Raw genomic sequence first — 21226 nt, forward strand, 5'->3', positions numbered from 1 at the left:
GGTAGCCAGCAGGGTGTCTAGACGGATGGAGATGTCCACCAACTGGTCGAACGACAGGTTGGTGTCCCTGCAGGCCAGCTCACGACGAACGTCCTCTCGTAGGCTACACCGGTAGTGGTCGATGAGGGCCCTCTCATTCCACCCCACATCCGCTGCTAGTGTCCGGAACTCCAGTGCGAACTCCTGTGCGCTCCTCTTCCCCTGTCGGAGGTGGAATAGACGCTCTCCCGCCGCTTTCCCCTCAGGTGGATGATCGAAGACAGTCCTGAAGCGGCGGGAAAACTCCCGCGTAGGTGATGGTTGCGGCGTCATTCCCCTCCATTCGGCGTTGGCCCACTCCAACGCCTTGCCGGAGAGACAGGAGATGAGGGCGGAGACGCTCGTATCCCGAGGGCGCCGGGGTGTATAGTGGCAAGTGTAAAGTTCTACCTGCAGGAGGAAGCCCTGACACTCGGCTGCAGAACTGGCCATATGCCCTCGGGAGCGAGAGCCGAATGCCACTGGGTTCCGGTGCTGAGAGAGGAGGGCTGGCCGTTGGTGCTGGGATGGTGTGGGAAGGCGTGGGCACCTCCCGATACACCAAACGGCGCAGTGTGTTGGACACCTCGTCCATGGCGGCCCCCGAGTTGCCGGGATCATGGTGTCCTGGTAATTGATCCGGTCCTCCAGGGATTCGGGTGCCGCCGCTGTTCCTGCTGACTCCATAAATGGTGTGTTGTTCTGTCAATGATACCGATGTGGATGTGGTGGAGGAGTCAGGCGCAGGACACAGAGGTAAAGTCCAACAGACTTTAATAGTCATCAAAATGTAAGTGGAAACCTCCGACCTCAAAACAAACAACGAGGCGAGGGAAAATTACGCACACGCGTAAACACTAAGACACGAAACAAAAACGGAGCAAAACACAAAGCTCCGACACAAAGGCAGGAAGCAACAACACACAAAATTACTAGAACAAAACAAGGAACTTATAGGACACGTAATAATTACACAATTGGACACAGGTGATACAGACAGACAAACATAATCAAATGCAGACACATAGAGCGGTGGCAGTACTCCGGGGACGGCGAACGCCGAAGCCTGCCCGAACCAGGAGGAGGCGCAGCCTCGGCCGAAACCGTGACAGACCCCCTCCCAATCAGAAAGATTTCTGGCTCCCAGGTGTCTTTTATACAGGTAACGAGCTGAGATTAGGAGCACACTCTTAAAGGGAGTGCTCCTAATCTCAGCTTGTTACCTGTATAAAAGACACCTGTCCACAGAAGCAATCAATCAATCAGATTCCAAACTCTCCACCATGGCCAAGACCAAAGAGCTCTCCAAGGATGTCAGGGACAAGATTGTAGACCTACACAAGGCTGGAATGGGCTACAAGACCACCGCCAAGCAGCTTGGTGAGAAGGTGACAACAGTTGGAGCGATTATTCGCAAATGGAAAAAACACAAAATAACTGTCAATCTCCCTCGGCCTGGGGCTCCATGCAAGATCTCACCTCGTGGAGTTGCAATGACATTGAGAACGGTGAGGAATCAGCCCAGAACTACACGGGAGGATCTTGTCAATGATCTCAAGGCAGCTGGGACCATAGTCACCAAGAAAACAATTGGTAACACACTACGCCGTGAAGGACTGAAATCCTGCAGCGCCCGCAAGGTCCCCCTGCTCAAGAAAGCACATATACAGGCCTGTCTGAAGTTTGCCAATGAACATCTGAATGATTCAGAGGAGAACTGGGTGAAAGTGTTGTGGTCAGACGAGACCAAAATCGAGCTCTTTGGCATCAACTCAACTCGCCGTGTTTGGAGGAGTAGGAATGCTGCCTATGACCCCAAGAACACCATCCCCACCGTCAAACATGGAGGTGGAAACATTATGCTAAGGGGGTGTTTTTCTGCTAAGGGGACAGGACAACTTCACCGCATCAAAGGGACGATGGACGGGGCCATGGACCGTCAAATCTTGGGTGAGAACCTCCTTCCCTCAGCCAGGGCATTGAAAATGGGTCGTGGATGGGTATTCTAGCATGACAATGACCCAAAACACACGGCCAAGGCAACAAAGGAGTGGCTCAAGAAGAAGCACATTAAGGTCCTGGAGTGGCCTAGCCAGTCTCCAGACCTTAATCCCATAGAAAATCTGTGGAGGGAGCTGACGGTTCGAGTTGCCAAACGTCAGCCTCGAAACCTTAATGACTTGGAGAAGATCTGCAAAGAGGAGTGGGACAAAATCCCTCCTGAGATGTGTGCAAACCTGGTGGCCAACTACAAGAAACGTCTGACCTCTGTGATTGCCAATAAGGGTTTTGCCACCAAGTACTAAGTCATGTTTTGCAGAGGGGTCAAAACTTATTTCCCTCATTAAAATGCAAATCAATTTATAACATTTTTGACATGCGTTTTTCTGGATTTTTTTGTTGTTATTCTGTCTCTCACTGTTCAAATAAACCTACCATTAAAATTATAGACTGATCATGTCTTTGTCAGTGGGCAAACGTACAAAATCAGCAGGGGATAAAACACTTTTTTCCCTCACTGTAACATGTAATAATCATCAGTCCGTCAATTTTTCAGTCAGTCGGTCAATCAGTCAGTCATAATTGGTAGTGTGGAGTGATTGATGGAGTGTTTGTGTCGTTGTGTTGGGGGAGGGGTAGGGGTGGGGTCTGAGCTGGTAGTTGCTGGATGAAGGTGGCAGTTGTGGTTGGTGGGAGTTGTGTCCAGGGTTGGTGCTGGTGTTGGGGCTGGGACAGGGAAAACCTGTGTTGGTGTTGGGGCCGGGTTGGAGATGTTGATGTCCTTCCATCTTGCCAGCCCCCATACCTCCTTTGCCTGGTCCGGGTCTTTATGGAAATCTGCGATGGCGTGATCCCTGAGAAGGATGGTGATCCTCCTCCCCAGGGTTGTTCGTTCCACGGTTTGTTGGTGGTAGACCCTGATGTTCCTTGTCTGCCGCAGGACCTGCTTGACGTTGCCGATGATCCTCCACTTCTGGCAGAGCTGGATGGTGCTACAGCCACCAGGAGGACCGTTCAGTACGTTATCCGCCCTCAAGCGAGGTAGGGTCAGCAACCCCCCCCATAGGTTTCAGGAGGTCTGGTTGATTTGGCCCAAATGTAGACGTCTATAATTGTTTCAGATTTGGTCCGGTCAGGACTAACCTTGATTTGGCGCAAAAAAACATGTCTATGATTGGTTCAGATTTGGTCCAGGTTTGGACAGCACAGTACAGTAGAGCACAGCAGACTACAGTACAGTTAAGTATAGTAAAGAAAATAAAAGTATAATATAATATAGTTCGGTACAGCAGAACTACAGTAGAATGCAGTACAATTGAGCGCAGTAGAGTACAGTTTGATGTTCTGTATTGTGCTGTACCTTACAGTACTTTACTGAACTAAACTTTACTGTACTCTGCTGTACTGTACTGTGCTGTCCAAACTTATGAAACATGGATGTCTATAATTGGTTTAGAGTTGGTCCGGTCCGGACCGACCAAATGTGGTCTTGTTTGCGGGCATAGCTCGTTAGAATAATAAGCAGCATGCTTTGCAAGTGTTAATTTTACACTAATTTCAATTCTGGCTATTTAGCAGACGCTCTTATCCAGTGCAACTTCTGTCGTGGAAAATTACTAAATTAGACATACTATGCTGTTTTTAGTTAGAGAGTTGTCCATTGTTACAGTGAGGGAAAAAAGTATTTGATCCCCGGCTGATTTTGTACGTTTGCCCACTGACAAAGACATGATCAGTCTATCATTTTAATGGTAGGTTTATTTGAACAGTGAGAGACAGAATTACAACAAAAAAATCCAGAAAAACGCATGTAAAAAATGCTATAAATTGAATTGCATTTTAATGAGGGAAATACGTTTTGACCCCTCTGCAAAACATGACTTAGTACTTGGTGGCAAAACCCTTGTTGGCAATCACAGAGGTCAGACGTTTCTTGTAGTTGGCCACCAGGTTTGCACACATCTCAGGAGGGATTTTGTTCCACTCCTCTTTGCAGATCTTCTCCAAGTCATGAAGGTTTCGAGGCTGACGTTTGGCAACTCGAACCTTCAGCTCCCTCCACAGATTTTCTATGGGATTAAGGTCTGGAGACTGGCTAGGCCACTCCATTACCTTAATGTGCTTCTTCTTGAGCCAAAAATACCCCAAAGCATAATGTTTCCACCTCCATGTTTGACAGTGGGGATGGTGAACTTGGGGTCATAGGCAGCATTCCTCCTTCTCCAAACACGGCGAGTTGAGTTGATGCCAAAGAGCTCGATTTTGGTCTCATCTGACCACAACACTTTCACCCAGTTCTCCTCTGAATCATTCAGATGTTCATTGGCAAACTTCAGACGGCCCTGTATATGTGCTTTCTTGAGCAGGGGGACCTTGCGGGTGCTGCATGATTTCAGTGTTTCACAGCGTAGTGTGTTACCAATTGTTTTCTTGGTGATTATGGTCCCAGCTGCCTTGAGATCATTGACAAGATCCTCCCGTGTAGTTCTGGGCTGATTCCTCACCGTTCTCATGATCATTGCAACTCCACGAGGTGAGATCTTGCATGGAGCCCCAGGCCGAGGGAGATTGACAGTTATTTTGTGTTTCTTCCATTTGCGAATAATCGCACCAACTGTTGTCACCTTCTCACCAAGCTGCTTAGCGATGGTCTTGTAGCCCATTCCAGCCTTGTGTAGGTCTACAATCTCGTCCCTGACATCCTTAGAGAGCTCTTTGGTCTTGGACATGGTGGAGAGTTTGGAATCTGATTGATTGATTGCTTCTGTGGACAGGTGTCTTTTATACAGGTAACAAGCTGAGATTAGGAGCACTCCCTTTAAGAGTGCGCCTAATCTCAGCTTACCTGTATAAAAGACACCTGGGAGCCAGAAATCTTTCTGATTGAGAGGGCGCACTTATTGCCCTCATTAAATACTTATTGCCCTCATTAAAATGCAAATCAATGTATAAAAATTTTGACATGCTTTTTCTGGATTTTTTTGTTGTTATTCTGTCTCTCACTGTTCAAATAAACCTACCATTAAAATTATAGACTGATCATTTCTTTGTCAGTGGGCAAATGTACAAAATCAGCAGGGGATCAAATACTTTTTTCCCTCACTGTATGCTAGTGTTTTTGTCCCCATGATGCAGTCTTGTTGTCTTGTGTGACTTAGTTCTAAGTCTGGGCGTACAAATAAGAGCTGGATGCGACCGCAGAATTTGATATCCTGATTGTACTATCTGTTGGAGCTCCTCTGTATGGTAACTTGCAGGAAGCAACAGACAACGGTGGCAACATCAGATATCTTAATCTACAGTACAGTTCAGTCTATGTTCCCCACCCCTGTTTGCACACGTCTGCCAACTGCTACATAGATAAAGAAGTTGGACTTTTCTATAAAAGCTGAGAGCCAACTCTGTTCATGGAGCTTTCAACTCTGACTATTCTTAGTGATGGTTGATTGCTTCATTTTTGCTAATCTTATAATAAAATTGTTGTTTGAAAGAATCTGCGGTCTCTCTTCCTATAGAATTTCTCTGACACTTCCAATCGGTGCATTATCCTAAGGTAGATAAACAACCACATATCACAGTCAAAGCAAGAAAACATTGAACATGATCACTGCCTGTTTAAAGCTTTGGAAAAAGCTAACATAAGTGCATTTGACAGATGGGAGCAGTCCTCGCGCAGCAGTCCCTCCCAGCTGCAGTCAGAGCAGGAGATGTTCACCCCTCCATGTCCAGACTGCAAATGAATCGCGCATGCGGGAAGCCGCCGCTGGCTGATCCCGCCCTGGCTTACATTCAGGGCGGGATGTAAATGTAGGGTGTTTTTTACTCACTTTTTGTCTCTCCCATGACGTTATTCCTCTCTCCTACAGCTTCCATCACAATTACATGCACATGGCCAATTATGCAAATTAGGTGATGACATCATTTAGCAACTTCTGGCAACTTTTAGGACAGCCAATAGCTGCTTTACTTACTGAGGAGTTGCCAACACTGCCTGTCAGGCACTGACTTCCTGCAGTTCTGTTAACGCCGAGGGAAGGTGTTTGGTAGGCTGGAGTGAAGGACACTGTAATCCGGTACACCTCAGACGGGAGGCGGGATAGGTAGCTAGCTAGCTAAGGACACTGGTAGACAGTGCCGCAATCACACAATATTGGAGAGTTTTGCGTCTGCATATCACACGTGTACATGGAATTAAATATAAATTATGAATCCCATTTCGTTGTGAAATAAAAATAAACAAATTAAAAGAATATGTTTTATTCCATTGATCTCCGAAAGGCACAGACAACAACTGAAAACATTTTAAGAAGTGGCAAACTTCTACTGTCTAACAGAGTGAATACATATTGAGAGCATAAACAACACAGTGTATTTTCACAATAGGTGATGGCAATTTATAGATAATATTGGGAATAATTGGGAATTATGGAGGAATATTGTTAAATGCATTTGGTTCAATTTATTTATCATTGTACCAGACATTCTGTTCACTTGGACATCAAGTGCATAGGAAATATGTGTGTTTTTGTCTTTATTTCATAGCAATAACAAGAGCTACTAAATCAATCTGTGAAATGTCTTTATACCAAAACAATATGCCACCTCACACATGTTCAATCTGAATATTGATTTATTCACATAGACAAAATGTAAATATTTTACAACAAAAAAAGATTCCATTAATATCCACATTTGTCATGCGGTAATCCTGCATTTCATGAATAACACTGACATCACTGGCCGTGTGAAGAGGTGCACTTGATTTGGCTCGTCTGGCGGGCAAGGTAGGCAGAGTTAACGCACTAGACTAGAGCTAATGGGGAATGGTACAAAAAGGGAAAAGTCAGACTACCCATGTCAGGGTCAAGGGTGAAAGGTTATGTCTGCTCCTGGGAGACACAGCGGAACCCTAGGTTAGAGGCAGAGCTGTCAGGGGTGTTCTGACTCCGTGCTGCACACCTGTACCTGTAACAGTATGACTGGAGTGGTAGAGATAGAGAGGAGGAGAGAGAAACAGAAAATCATACGTCAATGTACATTAGATTGATTGCATCCAAGACACTAAGAATATATATTTTTAAAGCACTCGTTTCCTTCATAAATTCATCACTGATCCAACAACTGGATAGGTGGAAAGTAGGGTTTCCTTTAGCATTCACCAGTCCAGAGTTATGGCAAATCAGTGATTACTCCATAGAATGTAGGATGGGAAGGATGTATTTTGAAGTATTTAAACAGGGCCAACGTGTGTTTTACAATCACAAAGACCGTTAGATTGAAGTCCTTTCCTCCTGCACATGACAAACCCAGCTTTGTGCTTGGGACTAGTTTTGCATGCGTGCTTGGGACTAGTTTTGCATGCTGTCACCAAGGCAACTAGTGTCGGTGGGCAGAGTGGTTGGGTCACAAGTTGCTTCTCCGAGGAGGCAAGGCTAATAGCTCAGTATACTGTGGAAGACAGTGCATACATTATTATATATTTTTTTTCATACTGGCCCCCCGTGGGAATCGAACCCACAACCCTGGCGTTGCCAACGCCATGCTCTACCAACTGAGCTACATCCCTGCCGGCCATTCCCTCTACCCTGGACTACCCTGTGCGCCGCCCCATGGGTCTCCCAGTCACGGCCGGCTACGACAGAGCCTGGATTCGAACCAGGATCTCTAGTGGCACAGCTAGCACTGCGATGCAGTGCCTTAGATCACTGCGCCACTCGGGAGGTAAACTAATGGACAACAACACTTAGGCTTCTACTTCCGGCTTACACAAACTGTATACATTTTACAGACACAGTATATTTTACAATAGTTATCTTTTGTTTGTTTTTAGTCCCACCCTTCAGCTACCCTCAACCCCTCCCATCTATCTCTGAAGACCATCCAGTTTTGATTTCTATTTGCCATATATTTTTCAACTGTGCTATGATGTTTCACAAAATTTCTGAACCTTTCTTTTAAACAGGGCCAACGTGTGTTTTACAATCACAAAGACCGTTAGATTGAAGTCCTTTCCTCCTGCACATGACAAACCCAGCTTTGTGCTTGGGACTAGTTTTGCATGCTGTCAATCACATCACCAAGGCAACTAGTGTCGGTGGGCAGAGTGGTTGGGTCACAAGTTGCTTCTCCGAGGAGGCAAGGCTAATAGCTCAGTATACTGTGGAAGACAGTGCATACATTATTATATATATTTTTTCATACTGGCCCCCCGTGGGAATCGAACCCACAACCCTGGCGTTGCCAACGCCATGCTCTACCAACTGAGCTACATCCCTGCCGGCCATTCCCTCCCCTACCCTGGACTACCCTGTGCGCCGCCCCATGGGTCTCCCAGTCATGGCCGGCTACGACAGAGCCTGGATTCGAACCAGGATCTCTAGTGGCACAGCTAGCACTGCGATGCAGTGCCTTAGATCACTGCGCCACTCGGGAGGTAAACTAATGGACAACAACACTTAGGCTTCTACTTCCGGCTTACACAAACTGTATACATTTTACAGACACAGTATATTTTACAATAGTTATCTTTTGTTTGTTTTTAGTCCCACCCTTCAGCTACCCTCAACCCCTCCCATCTATCTCTGAAGACCATCCAGTTTTGATTTCTATTTGCCATATATTTTTCAACTGTGCTATGATGTTTCACAAAATTTCTGAACCTTTCTTTTCTCATAGTTTCTACAGATTGTAAATTAAAGATAAACATTTTTGCTACGAGTATTATTATATCGGACTTTTTAAAATCACCCAGCAGTGCTATTTGCAGAGTTAGCTCAAGGTAAATGTTGCAATTCTTCAACCATTCCTGAACCTGCGACCAAAACAAGCTACATATGGAAAGTACCAAAACAATGATTCTGTCTCTTTGCTGCACAATCTACAGAGCTGGGATGGTTGTATCCCACTGTACTTGACTGCACTAGGCTAAAGCAGTGGTTCCCAAACTGTGGGAGGCACGAGGGGTCGGCAAGGGAGGCACGCCCCACAACATGGTAGGGAACCACTGCCCCCCACAGGCACACCCCACTGCTTTTTTCAGAGACCGGCTAGTCTCTGGTGTGTGTTTGACTTCTATAGGTGCAATTTTGAAATTGGTTAGTACATCAGTTTTCCTCTTGTCATGTCAGTCATTGCATACCTCAGAGAGCTATTTATAACTTGTCAGAAATGTACAGATCAACTAGCCCATGTCAGCTAATGTTTTTTAGTTAGGTTTTTTAGCCCATTGATTTTGTTATAATGTTTGAGTCACTCAAATATCACATGAATACACATTAGACATGGCAAAATGTATAGAATTGCAAGAAAATGAGCTTTAAACCAGCTAAATGTTCTCTCCACCAACAAAAGTGGTGTGAACAGTTTGTGTCATTAACAGTGCTTGTGCCCATAAAAATAGTCATTGCGCACAGGTTACCTTATGGCACATGTAGGAGCCTCCTTTCTTCACTCGGTCTGTGCCTGATGGTGGACCTACCTGCAAAAGGGAGGGGAGAAAATATCAAAACATCAAGAGGAAATCCTCACAGATGTGATATAAAAGTGTGTGTGTGTATTACCGGGTTGTGCCGTTCGTCCGTGGTGTGGTGTACAGTCCACCAGTCAGATGTCCACTCCCATGCATTCCCCACCATGTTGTACAGGCCATAGCCATTTGCAGGAAATGACTTCACCTGCAGGAGACATAGAAAGATATGAGATAGATACTTTCACATTCTACACCAATAAGGAGTCCCACATTATTGAAATAGCATTGCAACTGTTGCATGGGTATGGGAAGCATATTAAAACGAGCTATAGACTGATAATTAAACATCACATTTTAACATTTTAGAATAAAACACTTCCCCATAAAACAATTTGTATGTGTAAAAACAATAGAAAGTGTAACCCTGAAAGACCTGTAAAATATCAATCTCAGCAACCATTGAAGTGAGACGGTATCATTTCACTATTACTATGCAATTCATTAATGTTATCTCAATGTTATTCATGTGATCTAGAGCAGCTGTGAGCTGCTGGTGGTGTGAGTTTCTCTGTAATCTCCAACGACACACAATTCCTGTTCGTAAGCAGTGGCTGAATCAGATATCAACTTCCTGTTTCATCACAATGGACTGTGGGTAAGGGCCACCCTGCCACCCTAACATGGGAGTGAACTGACTCCCCTGAGCCCTTTGTTTTCACAGTCTTTTAGTCAAGTCAGACCAATTGTATATACTGTATTTCAGTCTCATTCTTTCACATTCTCTGTCTTGCTCTCTCAGTAACTGTCTCTCCCCCTCTCTTACTGGTGCGGTTTTGGTGTACCCGTCCTCTTCTGAGTTGTGTGTGGGGAACTCTCCCTGCCAGAGGTTGGCGTAGTGCTGTCCATTAGGTTTCAGTTTGTTCCCCCACGGGTATAGTCTGAAATACAGAAACATAGGATCAGGGTAGTGGATAAAGATAGGCATACTAGAACTGTGCAAAGATTAAAGGTGTACTGTAGGAATAGTGGCATATAACATATTATAATCTTTGTAGTTTGAGCCTGAATCTGAATACAGATTGGCTGAAAGACGTGGTATATCAGACCGTATACCACAGGTATGACAACAAATATATTTTATTGTTTTAATTACGATAGTAACCAGTTTATAATAGCAATAAGGTACATCAGGGTTTTGTGGTATATGGCTAATATACCATGGCTCATGGCTGTATCCAGGCACTCCGCATTGCGCTGTGAGTAAGAACAGCCCTTAGCCGTGGTATATTGGCCATATACCACATCCCCTCGGTCCTTATTACTTAAATATACTCTATCTATATTTATATATATTATATTAGTAGTGGGGTTGTTCCCTCACACACACACACACACACACACACACACACACACACACACACACACACACACACACACACACACACACACACACACACACACAACACTACCTGTCCTGTAGGCCCCCTCTGCAGGCGTACTCCCACTCAGCCTCTGTGGGTAGTCTCTTGTGGGCCCAGGAGCAGTAGGCCACAGCATCCCGCCACGACACATGTAGCACAGGGTGGTCCAGCCTGCTAACACAACCAGGTTTATGGTTAATAATAACAACATCATAATACATGGTCATTTAGTAGTATGGCAACACATACTGTATATTTTGTACATTTGGCTCAAGCAGGAACCAAACACACAACTCCAACCTGAGCCATAAGAACCATCAGTTTATCAACAGACCTCTACCCGTCTGTGATATACAGAGATGTGACTGGTGGACACTGGATATCATTAGAATGAGCCAGTATAGCGATGTAACTCCTACCTGTCTGTGATGCTGGAGATAGGGCTTGATATTGGATTCTATTAATTCTGATTAGGATGATCCAGTGTAGAGCTCTGCTTCCTACCTGCCTGTGATGCTGGAGTCTGGGCCCTCAGGGTGATTCCAGTCTGCTCCTCTGACTGGCAACCACCAGGGGGCAGCAGCCACCTGACAACCAGGAAGTAACAACAGCTATGTGACACAGGTAGACAAAACACAACTCAGCAGGAACTAATATCATGGTGGTCAGGCCGAGTGTGCACTGGCGCACACCCACGTACACACAAACAAAAACGCACACACACACAGTCTACTACTTGAATGTAAAGGGGCAATAGTGCTACATTCCTAAGCAAACAGTGTTTACACACTATTTTGCCACCTCTATTGGAATGTCATCAGATGACAGAATGAGAAACCACAACATTGCCTCTCCATGGGCCGTAGCCTAACTTTAGACACATGCGCATTGATGCAAAAATGTGAGTAATGCACATGGAACTCAAGTTAGAGCCCTGTGTGTGCAGGACTGAAACATCTATGAAAACAAGAAGTAGGCTATCCTAGACTGGACGCCCCTGTTTTCTTTAGCCAACTCCTGTATCACTTATGTCTAGAAAGGGGCATTGTTGAATGCAGAAACAGTCACGCTAGCACCTAGGTTAGATGTAAACAACACAAAGAAGTTTACAATAGAACACTGAATGCAGCCGTTACTTCATTTCATCAGCATGATGGATGCACAATACATATCCCTTGCCTTGGGATAGTTAAATGTATCTTCCTTATCTTTTTTGCTCTGAAGTGTACTTACTGCCTGGGAGATCTGGCTTTTGACCTCCTCACTCAACACCCCCTCGAACACAAACGAGTCTCCAAACCTCTCTGCCTGTAGGAACACACAGTGGGGCAGGAGAAGTGACAGCATCTTAGAACAATAATCAGAGAAGAAAGGGAGCTATCACTTCTATAGAGTGACATCTGTCAGTCTATCAGCATGGCTGTCTCAGAGTGAACCACAATTCCACATGTGTAACGCAATGTGTTTTCATGTTTGCAATTCATTTGTAATACTGCTGACACTACTTCAGTCTTTGACCAGGTCTCCCTTGAGAAAAGGAGACACTTGATCTCAATAAGACTAATCTCAATAAATAAGTCAGTTACATTTGAAAAAACCTACCTCAGTGATGTAGCCCGTGGCATTGATGAAGCTCTGGAAGTGGCGGTTGCTGACCTCATGAGCGTCCATGTAGAAAGGGTCCAGGTGCACCCTCCTCTGGGGACCCTCCCCGTCCGGGGGGATGCCAGGGTCGTCTGTACCCATCAGGAACTCCCCTCCAGGGATCAGGACCATCTACAGACAACAGACACACAACAGGACCATCAGCCAACAGACACACACTACGAACATCTACAGACAACAGACACACACTACGAACATCTACAGACAATAGACACACATCAGGACCATCTATTGACAACAGAACTTGTTCTAGAACCATATGATAGACGCCAGAACCATGTACAGACACCATCTACACAGACACACACATACTTAGAACAGGGATGGGCAACTTTGACGGGGGTGGGGCCACAAAAAATCTAAACTCATAATGAGGGGCCGCAGTTGCTCGCGGGTCTGCGTACCCACATCCATCTCCCCTGCCCCCCCCCCACACATTGCGAGCAAAACATTTTAGTGGCCCCAGTCTTGACAGCAGAGATGATTTTGGGGGGGTTTTAGAGTTAATTTCATGCAATTCTACTCATTTTTGCCATGGGGCTGAGAGTTAAAATGAGCTGTTTTACAGCTACTTTCCTGCAATTCTACACATTTTGCCATAGGGTGGAGAGAAATGTTTGCAGTATTTAATTTGATATCAGAGTGAAACTGACTAACAAAATCAATGATGGCCCCCCCAACCAGTAATTCTACCATGATAACAAGTTTAGATAGTTTGCCGCTAAACTAACTTAGCAATCTAAAAATGTTTAGCTGACATGGGCTACTTGACTGACTATAATTACATTTACATTTTAGTCATTTAGCAGACGCTTATCAGAGCTGACTTACAGTTAGTGAATAATTTTTTTTTATATGGCCCCACGTGGGAATCGAACACAACCTGGGTTGCAAACGCCATGCTTATCAACTGAGCTACATCCGCCATTCCTCCTACCCTGGACGACGCTACCAATTGGCGCCATGAGTCTCCCCGGGGTCGGGCTGCGACAGAGCCTGGATTGAACAGGATCTCTAGTGGCACAGTTAGCACTGCGATGCAGTGCCTTAGATCACTGGGTCAGAGTAGCATATAATATGCATTTAGTAGACGTTTATCAAAGCGACTCTACAATATGTGTGCATAAATTTTACGTATGGGGGTCCGGGATCGAACCCACTACCCCTGGATGCGAAAGCGCATGCTCTTCCAATGGAGCAACAGAGGACCACATTGAGCTACAGAGGACCACTACAGTACTGAAGTAACAAGAGAAAAATGTGATGCACAACCAAATCTCGAAATTGCACCTTTTGGATTCTAGTATTCTAACTCGCAAAAGTATGTTGAGACCCAGACTGAGTTCCAAAAATATATATAAAACAATTGGGGGCCACCAGTTGCCCATCCCTGACTTAGAACCATCAACAGACAATAAGACACATAGGGCCTATCAAATGGTAGTATCGCGAGGTCATCTTCCCAAATCTCGTCTCGTGAGAAGTTGGCTTGTGCACAACAACAATAGAATGGCCAGTTTGAAGTCCTAAAACCTGGAAATATGTTATCTTTGGATCGTTCAGCCATGGTTTCCACAAGTTACCACAGCCACAAAGTCAAAATTGGCTAGATCGTAAAAATGTATGAAAACTAACATTTTCATTTAAGGTTAGGCATAAGGTTAGCAGTGTGGTTAAGGTTAGGGTTAAGATCACATTTTAACAATTTAAATAGTAGAAATAGGCGGGGTTTATGACTTTGTGGCTATGGTAACTAGTGACGATATTTAGCCATCCATATGGGGGAAATGAATGGAGGAGAATAGGGTTTTGGGATAAGCTAAAAAAAAAAAAGGTCTGAGGTTAACACAGGCTTAAGCGATCTTATACTTTTTGTTCTATGAGATAATATCAGTCAGTTAACATGACCTTTATGAATTATGAAGCTTTTATGTGCTTTTGTTTATTACATAAATGTTTCAAAATTCACAAAGTGACGTTAGCTGTTGAAGATTCTTATAGAACAAAACGTGTAAGATCTCCTAAACCTGTGTTTACTACAGACCTTATTTTCGGCGTTTATCCAAAAACCCTACAAAAACGCCATTCATTTCCTCATAGGTTTGTCCAACAAACCATGGTGGAGTTAGTGCCTACAAAAATACTTTACTATTTAACTCTATAACGGTGTGAACGCTTGATAGAATACCTGACTACGATTATCTGATTCTTCCCCATTCGTCTGAGTGTCTGTATGCTTCTCATTTGACTTTTTCGAGTATTTGACAGCAGGGTTTTCTGTTATTATGGAACTTTCCTTCTCGATATCCACAACTGCATCTCTCTTCAGGTTGTGGCAGCCACAGCTCGAGCTCTCTGCCGCCAGTGGAACGATTGTCTCAGGTTCTGCGCAGACGGAGAGTTCTGGCTTGCTTTGAACACACAGCACATAATCTTTGACATTCAGGGAAAATAAGAAAAACGCACAATAAAGCAACATCGTTGCACCATTCAGTTCAAGACCACTTGTTTGTGGACAGAGCCATGCTTCCGCATTATCAGTCACGTGGTCAGTCAGCTGATAATTGTAAGCGTGCAACTCTATACCATAAAAATGTAGCCTATCATTTCAGCATACTCATAATTTACAATGTGTGTCAAATAGTGTTTGTGTGTAGTTTTGATTGAACATTTAATTGCACTTCCTCCAGCAGTGTCTAAAGTTTGGAGAAGTTTATTTAAATACCACGCAACGCTCACCACACCATGGGAGTTGTAGTCATAAATATGTTTTCGGTTTTGTTACTTATCCGAAGGAACAATTCAAGAAACATCATTTCCCAGAGACTAGTGATAGTATATAATTTTCTGAGGGGCTACAGACCTTCGAGCGGGGACTAGCGCTCATGTAGCGAACTAACGGAAGGCAGGGTGATTGGATTGAGCTGTCAAAAAATTCGGAATCTACTCGCCGACTGAATCTTGGTGCTATGGATTAGTTGAAAGCGGTGTATCGCTGCCATGCTCTCCCGTTGACCCAGCCTCGCGCGTCGCTCCCAACCTCTTACCACAGCGAAGGTAAAGTTTACCACAACTCTGTATGTACAGTTTGGGGGAGCATCCCCGCCTCTTAAATATGTATTGCTTGTGGCTAGGGAAGAAGCGCAACAATGTATCTGCCCTCCTCATGAACCGCCCGTCATGATTTTGTGCACTGACGCTGATTAAACAAAAAACAATTCCCGAGCTGAGAAACACGGTTTTGCCAGTCTGATATGAAATATAATATAATTGAACAATTGAAGCAAGCACGCAAGTGGTCAAACTGTAGGCTACTCGTCTCAGGGATGTGCTGAAGCTCAGTAAAGTTGAAGCGATTTTTATAAACTATCCCGTTTTAGAAGAAGACTGAGATAAATATCGATTTGTGCTGTCAGTTTGCCCAGTGACTTGGGCATCATGTTGATTAACATAACAGTAACATTATATCTATGTCGTGCGTTAGTGTTGTCTACTAAATGTTAGGCTATGTGGTTTTGAGGTAATATGATGGGGTGAATTGTTCTCCATGTTTTTTTCTTTCAGTATGTTTCTAAGATGACTGGTCTGAAACTAGGCCTTGAGGTCAGCCTCATTATACTCACTCCTGGGTGATGTTGCAGTGTAGGCAAATAATACGTCTGTGTGTAGGCTACTAGAGTCGCACAGTAGGAGCTCTGTAGACTGAAATGTCACAAATGTGAGTCAGGACTCAGTTGGTACAGTATGTTCCAGGAGTTTTTCTCTACCTGCCACATGAACAGGTAAAACTCTAGGCCCCAATGACAGCCTACAATTAGTGTCTGGAGTTGTTCCTGGACAGGTCAAGTGGTCAGTAGCCTCAGTTTCCAGGCTTCCTCACTGTTCGTGATGTACGAGGCATGGTAAGGACTGGCCCTTAAGGGTCTAAACACAGCACAAAACACTGCTTTACTCACTGGGCACTGTAACACCTGCAGTACAATAACCATGCACTACTAGAGTCTAGACCACGTGTCATCCCAAGATGTCATACATTGTATTCTAACCACTGACCAGATTTGGGGTAGCTTCCTTTACAGTTCAGTCCAAGTATAATAGAAAGTAATGGGCTGTTTTACATTTACATTTGACATTTTAGTCATTTAGCAGATGCTCTTATCCAGAGCAACTTAGTTAGTGAATGCATACATTTTTCATACTTGCAATTCCTCACTTACTTCCCTGAATTGACTGAATTGAAAGGGGATTGAATCCAACCCTGAATGTAATCCAGCCTGGGTCAGTGTTAAAATAAAACCCAGTGACACCTTTAAACCTGTTGAACTGACGGGTCTGTCACTCCCTCCACCCTATATCCCAGAGCAGGTCTACTAACCACAGGTGCATGGCCTTCCTGTTTCTCTCTGCCTCTCCTAATGATTAACTGTTTACCCCTCACCCACACAGACAGACCAGGCTGGAGCATCAGATAGTGCCTGGCCCCATGCAAATCCTCCTGCTATTTCTCCCCAGCTAACAACAAACGTTCCCAAAACATTAGAGAACGTTCCCTTAAGAGTCTCATTAGGTAATTAACTAATGTGTGGTAGGAGAATATTCCATCAATGTCCCACCAAACATATACAGAACATGGTTGCCATGTTCTCAGAACATAAGATATCAATGTTCTTGACACATTTCATGGTAACGTTGAAGAACATGCATGTGTCCAGTTTTCTGTCGGTTAGGAGAATATTCCATCAACGTCAAACTAAACATACACAGAACATGGTTGCCATGATCTCAGAATATAAGATATTAATGTTCTAGACACGTTTCATGGGAACGTTGCTGTGTATTAGTTGTCAGGACGTCGCCTGATGGTCCCAAAGAAACATTCTCCCCCACCCCCCAAAACAACGTTCATTACACATTGTTACGGTTGCCGAGCCAATCAAGGCCCTGATTGGTGAACCACTTATCCATTCATAGCTCTTTGTCTTTTGGCAAGGTTAGGGATACCCACACACACAGTGCTTTTAACTTACATAGATTTATTGCACCCATTACTGAAATGTTTCCAACTGTTGGATGTCCTAACTCTGTCTGGATTCCAATAGGAATTATACATCACTTTGCAAGCCTGCATAACATTATGCAGGCCTGTAAATGAGGAGGTTCCTAACACCAGTGTGTTAAGGTAAACCTTGGCCATCAAAAGTAAGGCCTTATGATATATTTAATGTATTGTCCTAAAGAGTATTAATAATACATTTCATCTCCAGTAAGAACTCACTTGGTGAAGTCCACAGGACTGAAACAACTTCTTCTTCTGGTTTTATGGCAGACTACAACCCAAAAAGGTGTATTGCCACCACCAACTGGACGGGGTTGAAAAAAAAAAAGGGAAAACTAACCCAGATGAAAATATTACATTGACAAAAACAAAACTCCCACTTCTTCCTTCCTTCAAATCTCCATATTTCCCTTCTCAAGCTCTAGGGCCTGAGAGGGTGGTATGGCTTGTGACAATACTCCATGCAATCCCTCCGCCGATACGTTTTTCAGTCCCAGGAACCGCTCCGCCGCATCCATACTGATATCTATTTTCCTGGACTTCCTCTCCACCTGGGCAGTGCCATTAATCCCCATAGCTATAAAGGCCACAATGTCCACCTTCTTAACCTTTAAAATATCTGGGCCCTACTGGTAAAAGGCAACCCCTGCAGCGAAAACCTATCCACCGCCATGGACTCTTTGGGAGCACCATTTTGACCCGCAACCCATTTAACAGCTGCTGCATAATAACTGCTCTGGACAGTCCTTACTTTGGCAGGACTGAAAATGAATAAGTTCAACAACCATATCTCTATCACTAACAAATACAGTCATGGGTGGTAACTCTGCAATTCACTCAAAAAGGCAAGGCACACTTGGAAATTATATTGGAGGCGTGGCTTATTGGGGGCGTCGCTTCAAAGTTGTTGTTATGGACACCCGTGAGTGGAAGTGTTGTACCAGTTTAAGAGGTTTATGGTTATGATAGTTGAAGTTTGAGCATGTCTTCTGCAAGCCCTGAAGTCTTTGTAAATAATATAATATGCCATTTAGCAAACGCTTTTATCCAAAGCAACTTACAGTCACGTGTGCATAAATTTTTATGTATGGGTGGTCCCGGGGATCGAACCCACTACCCTGGCTTTACAAGCGCCATGCTCTACCAATTGAGCTACAGAGGACCACTATTACGTAAGAGCATTTGGAAGTAAAGACTTGTACATATTATTGCAGTATCCTTAATTCAATATGAATGACCTTGTCAAGTGATACAAAAACCTCTTTATATAAAAAAAAATACTATATGAGGTGTTATTGCATAACACTAAAAGTGTTAATTCCCTATCAATGCAAAGTGTAACAGCGTCAGCAATAGGCACAGTGTTGATTTAACACTGAAAGGTGTGGACCCGTATAGACACTGGCCCAGTGTTAAATTTAACACTGTCAAACCAGGTTTCCATCCAACCTTTTTATGCAAGTAAAGTACAGTGGGGAAAAAAGTATTTAGTCAGCCACCAATTGTGCAAGTTCTCCCACTTAAAAAGATGAGAGGCCTGTAATTTTCATCATAGGTACACGTCAACTATGACAGACGAAATGAGAAAAAAATATCCAGAAAATCACATTGTAGGATTTTTAATGAATTTATTTGCAAATTATGGTGGAAAATAAGTATTTGGTCAATAACAAAAGTTTCTCAATTTTTAAAAAACATTTTTGCTAACATAAATTGAATGTTCCCCTAACTAATGGAAAACTGGACACTCAAACATTAGGGGTACATTACGGGTTAACGTTACAAAAACGTTCTCTCTGCCTAGAATTGTTAGCTGGGATGACCTGACAAAAATGAAGACTCATAAATATCACTCTTAGGGTCCTAGGTTATTCATGACCGTGTGACCTGCCCAGTTCAGGGATTTTATTTCTCCATTTAAAAAAAAAATGTGTGTGTTGTGATTCTATTTGTAGCAGGACTCCCCTTGCCTCTCCTCTCTCCAGGGGGCCCAGTGTGTGTGTGTGTGTGAGACATGTCGGATAAGATGTCCAGTTTCCTACACATCGGGGACATCTGCTCCCTGTATGCAGAGGGCTCCACCAACGGCTTCATCAGCACTCTGGGGTGAGTTCATTTCACCTATCCCTTTTATCCTTTAGATATTATCACTTACCATCCCAAATGAATGGCAAACATGGGCACAATCTAATATAGTCATTTTAGATGGTGCCTATATCTTTCCCATTCATTTGGGATGGATAAATTACTGAAATGTGGCTACAGGAACATTAGATAATTAGCTATGAATGTAAGTCATTTAAGTCCAAAAATGTTTTCACTTTGAGCACCTGCCCCTCCAAAGGTATGTGCACAGCCCTGAGTGATGCCATTCAAAAGCAGTCAGCTTAATCTATTCAGCAGATGCCATGGGACTTGAACTTATCTGGACATTAGGGCACATTTGAGGTCTGAACATGTCTGATAGACTTTAATTTAGGAGGGAACTATCCCTTTAAGGGTGAATTCATAGCTTCGTATAAACTTGAAAAAGTCATAAAGGTACTGCCATCAAAGCTCTGCAGTGCATATACACTGCTCAGAAAAATAAAGGGAACACTTAAACAACACAATGTAACTCCAAGTCAATCACACTTCTGTGAAATCAAACTGTCCACTTAGGAAGCAACACTGATTGACAATACATTTCACATGCTGTTGTGCAAATGGAATAGACAACAGGTGGAAATTAAAGGCAATTAGCAAGACACCCCCAATAAAGGAGTGGTTTTGCAGGTGGTGACCACAGACCACTTCTCAGTTCCTATGCTTCCTGGCTGCTGTTTTGGTCACTTTTGAATGCTGGCGGTGCTTTCACTCTAGTGGTAGCATTAGACGGAGTCTACAACCCACACAAGTGGCTCAGGTAGTGCAGCTCATCCAGGATGGCACATCAATGCGAGCTGTGGCAAGAAGGTTTGCTGTGTCTGTCAGCGTAGTGTCCAGAGCATGGAGGCGCTACCAGGAGACAGGCCAGGTACATCAGAAGACGTGGAGGAGGCCGTGAGGGCAACAATCCAGCAGCAGGACTGCTACCTCCGCCTTTGTGCAAGGAGGAGCAGGAGGAGCACTGCCAGAGCCCCTGCAAAATGACCTCCAGCAGGCCACAAATGTGCATGTGTCTGCTCAAACGGTCAGAAACAGACTCCATGAGGGTGGTATGAGGGCCCGATGTCCACAGGTGGGGTTGTGCCAGCTAGCCCAACACCGTTCAGGACGTTTGGCATTTGCCAGAGAACACCAAGATTGGCAAATTCGCCACTGGCGCCCTGTGCTCTTCACAGATGAAAGCAGGTTCACTGAGCACGTGACAGACGTGACAGAGTCTGGAGACGCCGTGGAGAACGTTCTGCTGCCTGCAACATCCTCCAGCATGACCAGTTTGGCGGTGGGTCAGTCATGGTGTGGGGTGGCATTTCTTAGGGGGGCCGCACAGCCCTCCATGTGCTCGCCAGAGGTAGCCTGACTGCCATTAGGTACCGAGATGAGATCCTCAGACCCCTTGTGAGACCATATGCTGGTGCGGTTGACCCTGGGTTCCTCCTAATGCAAGACAAT

At 44.4% G+C, this 21226-nt stretch overlaps 2 protein-coding genes and 2 non-coding genes across 7 annotated transcripts in view; 1 reads left to right on the forward strand and 3 right to left on the reverse strand.

Annotated features, from left to right (window-relative positions):
* Window positions 1–6260: 6260 nt before the first annotated feature.
* Window positions 6261–15108, reverse strand: LOC121575197 (formylglycine-generating enzyme). 3 transcript variants are annotated; one of them, XM_041888151.2, is made up of 9 exons: window positions 14870–15108; window positions 12511–12684; window positions 12142–12216; window positions 11413–11495; window positions 10957–11082; window positions 10311–10425; window positions 9579–9692; window positions 9437–9496; window positions 6261–6998 (listed from the first exon to the last, which is right to left on the reverse strand). In XM_041888151.2, exons 1-9 carry the CDS (start codon window positions 15050–15052, stop codon window positions 6897–6899), a joined length of 1032 nt encoding a protein of 343 aa, XP_041744085.2. In that variant the 5' UTR covers window positions 15053–15108; the 3' UTR covers window positions 6261–6896. The 3 variants fall into 3 exon arrangements, with proteins under 3 accessions (XP_041744085.2, XP_041744084.2, XP_041744083.2); XM_041888150.2 differs by having other exon boundaries at window positions 10957–11079; window positions 14762–15108; XM_041888149.2 differs by having other exon boundaries at window positions 14762–15108.
* On the reverse strand, window positions 7512–7592 carry trnaa-ggc. The gene has a single exon. It is a non-coding gene; the product is annotated as a tRNA-Ala (tRNA).
* Window positions 8221–8301, reverse strand: trnaa-ggc. Its single transcript has one exon. It is a non-coding gene; the product is annotated as a tRNA-Ala (tRNA).
* Window positions 15109–19625: 4517 nt separating the features above from the next.
* LOC121575199 (inositol 1,4,5-trisphosphate receptor type 1) overlaps window positions 19626–21226 on the forward strand; it is a 147428-nt gene continuing 145827 nt past the window's right edge. For both annotated transcript variants that reach the window (XM_045222859.1, XM_045222860.1), the window contains exon 1: window positions 19626–19735. In XM_045222859.1, coding sequence (XP_045078794.1) covers window positions 19644–19735 — 92 coding nt within the window. In that variant the 5' untranslated portion in view covers window positions 19626–19643. The remainder of the gene's footprint in view (window positions 19736–21226) is intronic.

This window comes from Coregonus clupeaformis, chromosome 10, assembly GCF_020615455.1.
Source record: "Coregonus clupeaformis isolate EN_2021a chromosome 10, ASM2061545v1, whole genome shotgun sequence".
Taxonomy (NCBI): Eukaryota; Metazoa; Chordata; class Actinopteri; order Salmoniformes; family Salmonidae; genus Coregonus; species Coregonus clupeaformis.

What these genes read in the sequence shown, in the direction of transcription:
- LOC121575197 (XM_041888149.2), bottom strand. Translation starts at nt 15,052, where the DNA reads ATGTTGCTTTATTGTGCGTTTTTCTTATTTTCCCTGAATGTCAAAGAT. An exon ending in CCACGGGCTACATCACTGAG is followed by an intron (nt 12,217 to 12,510) that starts GTAGGTTTTTTC and finishes GTGTTCCTACAG; the next exon opens with GCAGAGAGGTTTGGAGACTC. An exon ending in AAAGCCAGATCTCCCAGGCA is followed by an intron (nt 11,496 to 12,141) that starts GTAAGTACACTT and finishes CCTGGTTGTCAG; the next exon opens with GTGGCTGCTGCCCCCTGGTG.